The sequence below is a fragment of the Zingiber officinale genome, chromosome 2A (assembly GCF_018446385.1).
Source record: "Zingiber officinale cultivar Zhangliang chromosome 2A, Zo_v1.1, whole genome shotgun sequence".
In the NCBI taxonomy this organism is placed as follows: Eukaryota; Viridiplantae; Streptophyta; class Magnoliopsida; order Zingiberales; family Zingiberaceae; genus Zingiber; species Zingiber officinale.
This window is the reverse complement of record NC_055988.1, coordinates 119089183-119101316: the sequence shown is the minus strand read 5'-3', so window position 1 is coordinate 119101316 and position 12134 is coordinate 119089183. Positions and strand designations below refer to the sequence as shown.

Sequence of the window (12134 nt, the reverse complement as noted above, 5' to 3'; positions counted from 1 at the left end):
GTGAGCTCACAACCACCCCCAATTCACGGTCGTACCATGCGCTCTCCCGCAGTCGTCGCAGCGAGAGAGGGAAGGTGCGGCGAGGAGGGCTTCAGTGGGGATTGGGGAGAGGGAGAATCGCAAGGCGCGGTGAGGAGAATTGCTGAATCGGCGCTTCGGCGAGGAGAATCGTTGGCGACTGGCGCTCGGCGAAAGCGGCGAGGGTTTTGACGAAGGATGAAGAAATTAGAAAAACGTTAATAAAAAACTAAGAGAAAAAAAAAACGTTAATAGATATATATACCTATAACATTTATAAAAAATAAATTAAGAGAAAAAACGTATATATGTATAACGTTTATATATATATATATATATATATATATAATGGGCCCTTAAGAGTGTTTGGGCCCTGGGCAGGTGCCCTGGTAGCCCTGGCCCAGGGTCGGCTCTGACCTTGGCATAGCCACTTGGTACAATCTTGGCATAGTCAATCGGGACAACCTTGGCATAGTTGGTCGGGTCAAGTTATCTTCATGTTGACTCTTGTCCTCCACATAAGCATATATCTTTATTTTTGAGGTGACACGGGAGGATTCCCCATTCCAACACATCAACACTCATCCCAAGAGTTACTCACAGTTCATCCGTAAAAGGAGATAAATCATCAGGTCAGTTTATAACTGACTGTCAAATAATTAGATTTAGGAGTTTTTTCTATAAGATCCGATTGCCGGGAATTGATTCCTGTCTACAAAATATTGTTATATCTGGAGCATTAATTTAAAGGAGGGATTAATGAGTTATGAAGCTATAGGTTAGTGATTGTTATATGATTAAGAGTCAACATATGTTAACTTAATTATAAAGTTAGCGTCTACTGTATGTATTGGGAGTATTATAACATCTAAATGGTGTCCGAAATTAATATGGATTACAGTATGTATTAGGAGTATTATAACATCTATATGGTGTCATAAATTAATATGAATGAGTATTATAACACCCATACATTAATAGTATTTAATTTTTTGAACGTTTTTTATGAGTGAATTTTATATAAAAAAATTAAAAATTAAAAAAATAAATTTTTGATAAAAGAATAAAATTGAATAGTGGACCCATAAATAATAAATGTTAATATTAAAATGAATGTGAATGTGTGTAATAAAAGTAAAGTGTTAATATAATGGGTACGTGATATGATATTTGAAAAATGTGATATGTATTAATATTCAAATCAATACAATGTCCTTATGAAATTAATTAATTATTAGTGTATCCACATTGATGTTAATATATGGATGTTATAATACCCAAATGATATTACAATCAACATAGATAAGTGTTATAATACCAATACATTAATAATCTTCAATTCTTTAACATCGTTAATAAGTAGATTTTATCAAAAAAAAAAAAAAATTAAAAACTAAATTTTAAAAATAAAGAATAATGATGAATGAGCAGCAAACAAGTGAAACATATAAGTAATAATTATTAATGTTAAAATTAGAGTTTTGAAATGGGGCGACCCGTGGTGGGACGGGTCGATCTATGGTGGGCTAACTATTTGGCGGGGGACGAGTCGATCCGTCAACTTAGCGGATTAGAAAATCTCCAACTCAACCCAACCCAATTGAAGGCAGGTTGAGAGTTAGACGGGCCAACCAACGGGCCGATAAAAATTTTAGAAAAAAATTTTAAAAAAACTTTCATATCTTCAACGAGCTTCTACAGCTTTAGCTTGAGATGCAACCTTTTAAAAGGAGAATGAAAATTGTAGCTTCAAAAAATTATAACTTGAGATAAATTCATAAAAAATTACTCGAAGAAAAGATTGATGGTTTGCAAGAGATAATTAAAAAGATCAAAGCAATGAAAGGAGATAGATGAATTGTGGGCTAATCCAACAAGTTACAGTGAAGATGTTGAGCTAGGTTTACAAACAGGAGCAGCTCAACACTACCCTCTACTCTAGATTAGCCGCTGAGCTATTGGTTATTTGATAATCTTCTACCCTGTAAACTAGTAATGTTGAACAATTTTGCCGAGGATCAGTAGCAACTCATCTGTTCATTGTGGCAAAAAAAAGATGAATACGCTTGCCCCTAGCGCCTCCGTCAACTCGTTCCAAGGCCAACACAGAGGAGGTAAATCACGGATGGTTACTAACGTTTGGAATAATAAATTGTATGGATAAACTTTTTACAGTGACCGACATCATCATCGAAACGGCTTCTTATCAGAAACCCCCGAAGGGATTTTTAGATGAACAATATCACTTAATTGATAAGAGCCTGCGCAGGTGTGCTCAAACCTATTCATGCTCAATTGTGGAGTTGTAAGATTATGCTCAATCGTGTCGTGTTCAACGTTGTGTATTATTCTACAATTGCAGTAACCAATTAGCTTTCAAATCGTAAAGCATTTGGTTATTTACAAGGCTAAGGTCCTACAGTAGAATGTATATTCTACGTTTGATTGCTGCATGTATTAGACTATTAGTTAATAATATTAGTTTATTATCAGCTTTAGCGCATTATATCTTTAAATATCAATTTTAATTAATTTATGATTATATTAATGAAATATTAATTTTGTATCCTATATAAAAAATTTTATATCTTAAATAGTATTGTATCCTTCGTCACATCTACAAACATATATTTCTCAATTTACGGGTCAATCTAAGCTCGTCGCGAGCCGATCCGTATAGATCGTGAGTCTAGGCGGGCCGGTCCGTGACGAGCATGAGTTGATAAAATTCCAATTCAATCCGCTTAATTGATTTGATAGGGCGGGTCAACCCAACGGACTCAATTTAAATTGACGGTTCTAATTAAAATGAATATGAATGTATATTAATAAAAAGAGGATGTTATTATAATGAATATGTGATTTTTTTTTTTTTGTTTACAGAGATGATATATATTAATATTCAAATTAATAACGATGTCGTCACAAAGATAATGGATTAACGTATATATAATGGAGATAGTGTGTTAATGTATATATTAATCTATGAATAAGTTGTTTATTTATTAATACAATATAAGAAATTTTTTTTATCACGGCTAATGTTTCCCCATGCAAGCGTTTCAACCTGAGATTCAAGAAAGGAACACAATGTGATGTTTTCATTGCTAATTAACATTTTTTTAAAAATATTAGTTTCAATCTGGAGTTGGGCAATCTTGGATTATTTTTTTTTACCATATCACCTTATTCACCATAAAGATTATTTTACATTTTTGTTGCATCTCATTTTAATCGTCCTGCCATCAGTCTGCGGTCAAAACAAAACAAAAACAAACGGCTATTTCGTATTATTAAATTATTTTTTCAAACAATTAAAAAAAAGAGAGGAATTTTTCAACTTGGATAAGGATCTATATAAATTATATGCCATGGAATCATGGATTTGGGTGAGAAATGCCTAATTGAACAAGGGTTGAATCGTAATTATCCTCATGACTATATGCGGGGCCTGACGAATTTCACTTTTACAGAATGGATTTGGGCAAGAAATAATTCATCAAACAATGATAATTTTTTTTTCTTTTCCATTGAATTTGCCAGAATAAATTTCCATAACGGGAACAAATTCCATCTTCAACCCATCTATCCAATTCCACAGATCAAACCAAACATCAAATCGAGGAAAGAAATCTAGAAACCCTAGAATTTACCAATCCGAGACTTCCCTTCCGAAGTCCAATGTAAGCATGCGAAGTGATCCAGAGAATGAGGGGAAACAAAGAAAGAGTAAAAGCGTGCCTCTCAGAAAGCAGGCGGTGCAGCGCCGGCGAGGAAGGGCCGGCGGTTGAGGGATCCGGGCGTAGGCGTCTCCTCGAGGTGTAGAGCGTCCCTGATCTTGTGGAAGCCGTGAGAGAAGATGCCGAATCCGAAAACGAAGCCGACGACGAGGATCGCCAGCAAGAGGAGGAGGCAGAGACAGCAGCACCTGCTCGGGCAGCACATGGCGCAGTGTCGTTGGATGGAGTTGAGGAGGATGAGAAAGGGGCAAGCTTTTTGGATCTCTGAGGCGCCGGAACAATAACAAGCGATGAAAAGAGTTTATATTAACAAAATTCTAACTGATCTAATACATAATTTTTAATTTTAATAATTTTTTATTACTTTTTATATAATTCCGATTAATCTTATAGGTGGACGGTGTTCCCTTAATTTATCTACCGGATAAATTCAATGCATAGCTTAGAGATGGGCTATTAAATATTTATTTTTATTCGAATGTTAATCCTCTTATTTATTTTTATAAATATTTTACTATTTTAATAAGTTTATGAAGGTTCATATTGTTGTTTTTTTGTTTATATTTTATAATTTAATTATGCTAATAATATTTAACAATGTTTAATCATAGAAATTTACTTTTATTAACCTTAAGACGTCATTGAATAAAAATTCTTTTATTAAAAAATGATCCATCTCCATCTGCATAAAAACAGCAAAAAAATACTAAAGAAATTTCTGGAATAAGAAAATAGAAAATCTTGGGTTTTTTTATGTGTGTGCGCTAAATTAAATGCACCAACGGACCGGAAAAAAACTAAAGCCTGTTGATGTATTAATGCACCTAATTAAATTAATTAAAGCTCTTAATTAGATAGAGTAACTGCCGCAGAATTATAAGTTAATTTTTTAAAGAGATAAAATATTAAAGGTAGTTAATAATTGTTTACAACAATTTCAAAAGATAGAAAATTTAAGGAGACATACCGATGAACCATGAAGCCTCCGGAGGATGATTGAGTTGATTATTGCAAGATAGAAATTATTATAATGGATAAGAGGTTGAGTCTTGACAAATTCAAAAAAAAAAAATGAACTCATACATGATCAACTATAATTTTTGAATTTATTTCATCATAAATAATCGTATGACTGACTATGTGAGACCGTTGGAACGTAAGATTTCACCTTTTTATTACAACAACGGGTGGACCATGAGACATAACAGAGATTATGCTACAGATTGTGATATTGATTAGAGACCAGCAAAGTCAACCATCATCTACCCACCATTAAACCATTCTAGCCAAATCGCCACCTAATTAACTACATGATTGAGGAAGAGTTCGATGCCTTGCGACTCTTGTCTTGCCTAGCCTAGCCTAGCCTAGCCTAGCCGTTCCTAATTTCAGGCTTCTTTAGATGACAAAAATGTTATTATCTCGCCTAAATTCAATATTTAGGTTTGATTAAGATTAAACTGAAATGATGTCGAAAAATTCTAAATTGCTATACGAAGATGTGATGGGGATCCACCTAACTTGTCGCCCCGATAAATGTCACCACAGCGCTGCCTGCACCGATCGCGATTCCTTGGAAGGGAAGGGAAGCCAATCACCATCAACTTTGATTAAACTCGCAGTTCGTTGGGACATCGCCATAATTACAGCAGACCATTTGATCTCCACAAGCATTAAACCTTAAGCAAGCATCAACGATATAGCGTCAGCAACGTCCTCTTCCTATAAATTCTGAGCAACAGGGGAGATGGAGAAATAGAGCCAGCCATGGAGATCATGGAAAAGATTGGAACGATCCAAGGCCTCGGGGGAGAAGCCATGTACTGCGTCATCGTCGCGTGGCTCTCAATCGTCTCCTGGATCATATTCTCCTGCGTCGTCGACGACGATGACTCCAGACGCCGGCCCCGGAAGCGCCGGCAGTGACTGCGGCGAGGCCTGCAAAGTGTGCGAAGCACGTAACTAAAAGCTCGCCCCTGTTTAAATGCTTTATATATAGCGAATACTACAATTTGCTAATTTTAATCTGTAATCATGGCGAGAACGATAGGAGCTCTTCTTCTGGAAAAAAAAAATACAATTGCGAACTGGTCAGATGATTGTTAAAAGCTATACTGTAAAAATAGAATGTTCTTTTATTAGCTCTCGCGAACGATCATGGCTTCCTCTGTTCCCCGACTTGTGCGGCCCCAGAAGCCCCCTCCTCTTCTATTCCCATTCCTCCATTTCTCTCGTGGCCTCCCCATCTATCTCTTCCTTTCTCCCTCCGTCTGGCGATAGGAATTGAAGAGATGGGTTTCATTCGGAAGGTTTCCCTCCCCGCTGTTCTTCTCGTCGTCGTAGCGCGAATATCAGTGGCCGCTTCTGCCTTCATCTCAGATAATGCTCTCGAATCGCGTGGCTCAGCGGGGAGAAGTTTGCTTCAGGCTCAATCGAGTAATAAATTGTTCGACATAATTAATTTCCCTCTTCTCTTCTGATCATCGATGAGCTTGTTTCCGATACATTAATTTTCTGCGCGCGTTTATTATTTAGGTTGCCCTATCGACTTCGAAAACCTGAACTACACGGTGATCACCAGCCAGTGCAAGGGGCCAAAGTACCCTGCCAAGCTCTGCTGCGCTGCTTTCAAGGAATTCGCGTGCCCTTACGCTGATCGGTTGAACGACGGCACGAATGACTGCGCCACGACCATGTTCAGTTATATTAACCTCTACGGGAAGTACCCTCCAGGCCTTTTTGCCAGTGAGTGTCGCGAAGGAGATGAAGGTCTCGCTTGCGATGCTCTTCCACCGGCTTCGGACAATGCGGATGCTCAAAGCTTATTCTCCCTTGTACTGCAGCTCGTGCTCTTTCTTGGAAGTGTAGAGTTTCTTTGTTTATGAAACTTGGGATTCATATAACATTTCTTTAATAATATATTACCTTTTGTTTGGATGAATTAATATATGTAGTGGCGAGTAATAGATTCAAAATCGAACATAAAACAAATGAAATCGATTAAAACAAATGAATTATATAATTCTACGGATTAATTCAATTTAATTGATTTTTTTATAATCTAAATATCTAATTCTTATTATCCAATTAATTCTAGAGACGATTAATCAATACTTCAATTTATGAGCTAATTTTACACACGAGTGTCCAAATGTTTCTATTAAATTCAGCGCTAGTACATATCCTGATAGAGGATTCAACAGTAGCTTTTTTTTTTTTACTCCCCTATCTCTAAGCGGGGACAATTTAATCATTTTTGCTCGATTAAAAGTGACGTTTTGTTATTATATAGTCTAATTATTAAAGTAATACTTTTACGTTGCACAAAATTTATGATTCAGATTAGTGTCTAGTTTTTATTTGTAAATGTTATGTTCCTTTTAATGTTTCTGTATCATCATATTCATTTCTTGTTGTATTGCAAATTCTCTGTATCCATGATTTATAATTTAGGTTTGAAAATGGGATGTCCTAATGCAAAAATACTAGACTGTTCATAATATTTATCGTTGTCGTGCTGATTAATATAAGGAAAGTTTTGTTAGTATTATCCCCATCCTAAGAGTCATGATTAGATGAAGATAATGTAGATTAATAGAAATTAATTGATATCATTATTGAAAGAAACTAAAAGGCAAAGATTTTGGTATTCCTTAAATAATATAAAAGATCTTTTGAATTCATTTTTCATGAATGATTCTTGATGTTCTAGTTTTCTTCCTCCTCTTCTTTTGGTTGATTCCTCTCTTCTTACTTTTGGCCGAACTTTCAAGTGTGGCTAATACCACAGTTGTAATTTATCTCCGAATTATGAGTTCGTGAGACGAACGGAATATGTTCATGTGAATACCGTAAAAGCGCGAACACTTGATCATGCTCAGATCTACCGAATAAAGTTACTATCAAGAGTTTGTATTTACGCAACAAAAGTACAACTCTCAATTCAACTAGCATACGATTTCTTTCGCATGGATCTTCTGAAAAGGATCTTGTTGTTTAATTTATTCAGCTGCACTCAAATTATTTTTGCACCCAAGATCTTTACAACTTAAATGTGTACTATGAGGTACATCCCGGCCCAGTTCAGCTAATACTGTAGATGTAGTAATTTTGGTATGCATTGTAATTAATTGTGGCTCGGTTCAGCTAACTTAAATGTGTCTTAAAGATTTATTTTTTGTTTGTACAAAATTATTAAATTGACTTGTTTTTCTTTAAAGGTTAATTTCTTTTATAATTTTGTTGCTCTTTAAACTTTTGTTATGTTCCTTAGTGCTGAAATTACCCTTTTTTCTATAGAAATCCATCCATTCCAAACATGTAGACCTGAATAGCTAGTTTGAATACGTTAAAAGGAAGATGAGCTCCTGCAATATGGACGGAGTGTTTGGAAACCCACACGGAAATTGTGAAGCATGTGACATATCATCTCTGCCATCGCGTTATCTTCCTGTTCATATCGTTGAACTAATCCTGAATCAGTTAAGCTGGTCTAAACCTCTCAGTCTTTGTAGTGTAAGCCGGATATGGAAGGCTGCAGTACAGAATTACAATCCTATGAGAACACAGAGCCCATGCCACCTCAGGTCAGGAAGTGTTCACTTATTTAGAATGGATGAAAAGAGTTGATCTGTGATTCATCTGGGGATGGTGAATAGACTGCATTGGACAATCTGTCTCATGCATTCCTTGTTCAGTTTTCTGCACGATCAGAGGGGAAACTCTATTTTGCAGAAGAGCTTTCCTCTTTGTCCTAGAATCAATACTCGGTGCCAACTCTATTTCTGCACGATCATTGGTTAACTCATGGAGCTTCATGGATGAAGGGGAATTAAGTATGCACTTGATTAAGCGCGGTACTGAGATTTTGGTACTTCTTGCATCAAGTGAAGGCAATAATGGGCCTATTAATGATTCTCAGTATTTCAGCTTCAGCAAGACACATCGATGGTGAACATGAAAAACCGGATCTACCAGATGCTTCTTCCGCGAGTATCATTCGTGGAGGTGGAGAGCTTGAGGAACCACGCAATCTTTTTGGGAAATATACAGTCGATATGTTTACTGGTTGAGAATACGGGATGCAAAGAGAACTGCATATACTTCAATCAACCTGGTGATGAAATTGCATGGCCTGTGTTTGATTTGGGGAGCAAAAGCATCACTGATGGTCCTGTTCTTAGCTCGAAGGCTGTTTTTAGGTCTCTTTTCTGATAGAGCAATGTTGGGCTTCACGATTCCTTATAGATTGCAAGAGGAAAAAGAGATTGATATGACGGAAAAAAAAAGTTGAGAAATCTTAACATAAAATTTATGTATTCTATTCAATTCTTAAGAAATTATACATTAGATAGACAGAAATTATGGAAGCGTACCAGAATCCATAGTATGCAGTCGATTTGGGCAAGATCTTCAATTTGCAGATCTTCCTTAGTATCCAGAGAGTTTTGTCGATGAGAAAACAAAACAAAAATATCATCTACAAACTGGAACCATAACCCTTATTTACAGAAACATAAATTTACCTATTTCTAATTTGGCCCCTCAACAAACTAGAAATTGCACATGGTATCCACATTAATTTATTCATAGCAATTAACCCCTTAAGTCATATTCCTTAATCATAAATTAGTTCACATTAAATTATGACTTCTTTAATTGATGACATTAGACATTTATAATTACAATTATGGTCCTAAAATTCTAACAATCTCCCACTGGACCATATGTGTAAACTTATAAATGTTAACCTTAATGAGCTCATAACTTTTGTCATCATAGCTGTAGGGTTTCCTTAACAATCTCATCCATTAATTATATAGACATAGGATCAATGTAGTATTCGTTGTATCTATCACAACTAAACCATCAATGGTCACGTACATCCATATAATCAAATGACATAGATCAATTATGAATATGTGGCATGAAAATTACATGCAAGGCGATCTATTCATGTTAATTTTCAACGGGTCCTCTTTAATCAAAGTGAGATCAAAACTTTAACTTAAGTTATACAAAGTGTAATGAAGTAAACATTGAACTTTATATCTGATCAGATAATCTCCAAATACATATATTTCATCAACATAACCAAACATATATAGAAAACATATATACTACAAACTCCCACTAGATCTAGATTCACCAAACTGAATAACACTCATATGAGTGGTATGCTCATAGAAGACATTGGGTGGTAAACCCTTTGTAAAAGGATCTGCTATCATGGAGTTTGTGCCTATGTGTTCTATCGAAATCTGTCCACTTTGTACTCTTTCTTTCACAACAAGGAACTTGATATCGATGTGCTTCGATTTTGTCGAGCTCCTACTGTTGTTAGAATAGAATACAGCTGATCGATTGTCGCAAAATAACTTCAGTGGTCTTTCAACCTTTTCCAAAATACGCAGCCCAGTGTCAAAATTTTTCAGCCATATTCCATGATTAGATGCCTCATAACATGCTATAAACTCTGTTGTCATGGTGGAAGAAGCTGTCAATACATGTTTAGCACTTCTCCAAAAGATAACTCCGCCGGCCAACAGAAAAACATAACCTGAAATGGATCTCATGCTATCTTGGCATCCCGCAAAATCAGAGTCAGAATATCCCATGATCTCAAGAGTATCTAACTTCTTATATGTGAGCATGTAATCACTAGTTCTCTTTAAATATCTCATTACCCTCTTTGCTGTTTTCCAATGATCTATTCCTGGGTTGCTTAAATATCTGCCCAACACTCCGACAATGTACGTAATATCTGGACGCATACAAACTTGAGCATACATAAGACTTCCTACAACTGAAGCATAGGGAATCTTTTGCATTTCTTGAGTCTCGAGGCTTCCTTTAGGATATTGTTTAAGACTAAACTTGTCTCCTTTAGCGACTGGGGTATTACCTGGTTTGTAATCTTGTATGCCAAATCTTTTAAGCACCTTATCGATATAGTTCTTTTGCGATAATCCAAGAATACCTCGAGAACGATCTCGGTGTATTTGGATTCCTAATACAAAAGATGCGTTACTAAGATCTTTCATTTCAAAATATCTAGATAGAAATCTCTTAGTATCGTTTAACATACCTATATCATTTGTGGCAAGCAAAATGTCATCAACATATAGAACCAGGAAGATATGCTTACTCCCACTGAACTTATGATACACACAATCATCTACCACATTTACCTCATAACCAAATGAGATAATTATTTGATGAAATTTGTGGTACCATTGACGAGATGCTTGTTTTAACCCATAGATGGACTTCTTAAGTTTGCAAACTATACTCTTTGGATCTCCTAATACAAAGTATTCTGGTTGCACCATATAGATTATTTCCTCAATATCTCCATTGAGAAAAGCTATCTTAACATCCATCTGATGGAGTTCCATATCGAAGTGTGCGACAAGTGTCATGATTGTCCTTAAAGAGTCTTTCGTTGAAACTGGAGAAAAGGTCTCTTTAAAGTCAATCTCATATTTCTGAGTATAGCCTTTAGTTACAAGACGTGCTTTATACCTTTCCACATTACCATTTGAATCCCGTTTGGCTTTAAAAATCCACTTACAACCAATGGGTTTCACACCTTCTGGTAATAGGACAAGTTCTCAAACATTATTGTCTTGCATTGACTTATACTCCTCATTCATTGCCTCAATCCACTTTTGAGAATTTGAATCTTGCATGACTTGACGAAAGTTGATCGAATCATCATCCGCCATACCATCATTTCCCTCATGTTCTTGAAGTAGCAATATGTAATCATCCGAAATAGCACTCCTCCTTTCTCTAGTGGACCTTCATAAAGGCACTTATTCTACATACACTGGTTCTTGAGGTTGTTGAGTTTATTCTTCTGGGAGTTGATTAGCAATGTCTTGTTGTTCTTGTATTGCATCTTGATCATTGACAGGAATAAAATATTGATCATTATTAGAAGCAATCATAGGAATATAAACCATTTCCTCTTGAAGAGTAGTGGGAATACATTCCTCCTCAAAAACAAGATCTGTTACTTTATTCTTCCCCTAAACTCAATATCCTCAAAGAACGTTGCAGTTCCCGTCTCAAAGATGGTCTTTACTTTGGGATCATAAAACTTATTGATAGGATCGAGTAGCGCGATAGAGGGGGGGGTGAATATCGCTTCTTTTTAAAAACTATTCTTTTATTTTTAAGTCAGAATCGTGCAGCGGAAAATAAGAAATGAGACACAATCGTTTACTTCGTTCAGAGCCTAGCTCGACTCCTACTCGAAGGCCCGCGGTCCTTGACCGCACCGATGGGCAAAACACTATAATCCTTCTTTCCGAACTCCTCGGAAAGAAGTGAATCGTACAAGTACAGATATGTAAGATAGTAACACTTCTA

General features: G+C 36.0%; 1 protein-coding gene across 1 annotated transcript; it reads left to right on the top strand.

The window, feature by feature from the left end:
- The first annotated feature begins 5329 nt into the window (after positions 1–5329).
- LOC122043938 (GPI-anchored protein LLG2-like) lies at positions 5330–8972 on the top strand. The gene is made up of 3 exons (XM_042604495.1): positions 5330–6194; positions 6294–6592; positions 8688–8972. Exons 1-3 carry the CDS (start codon positions 6050–6052, stop codon positions 8970–8972), a joined length of 729 nt encoding a protein of 242 aa, XP_042460429.1. The 5' UTR covers positions 5330–6049.
- Positions 8973–12134: the final 3162 nt, after the last annotated feature.

Coding starts and splice junctions, on each gene's coding strand:
- LOC122043938 (XM_042604495.1), top strand. CDS start 6,050: ATGGGTTTCATTCGGAAGGTTTCCCTCCCCGCTGTTCTTCTCGTCGTC. Junction 6,195..6,293: donor TTTGCTTCAGGCTCAATCGA/GTAATAAATTGT, acceptor TTTATTATTTAG/GTTGCCCTATCGACTTCGAA. Junction 6,593..8,687: donor CTCAAAGCTTATTCTCCCTT/GTACTGCAGCTC, acceptor TCAGTATTTCAG/CTTCAGCAAGACACATCGAT.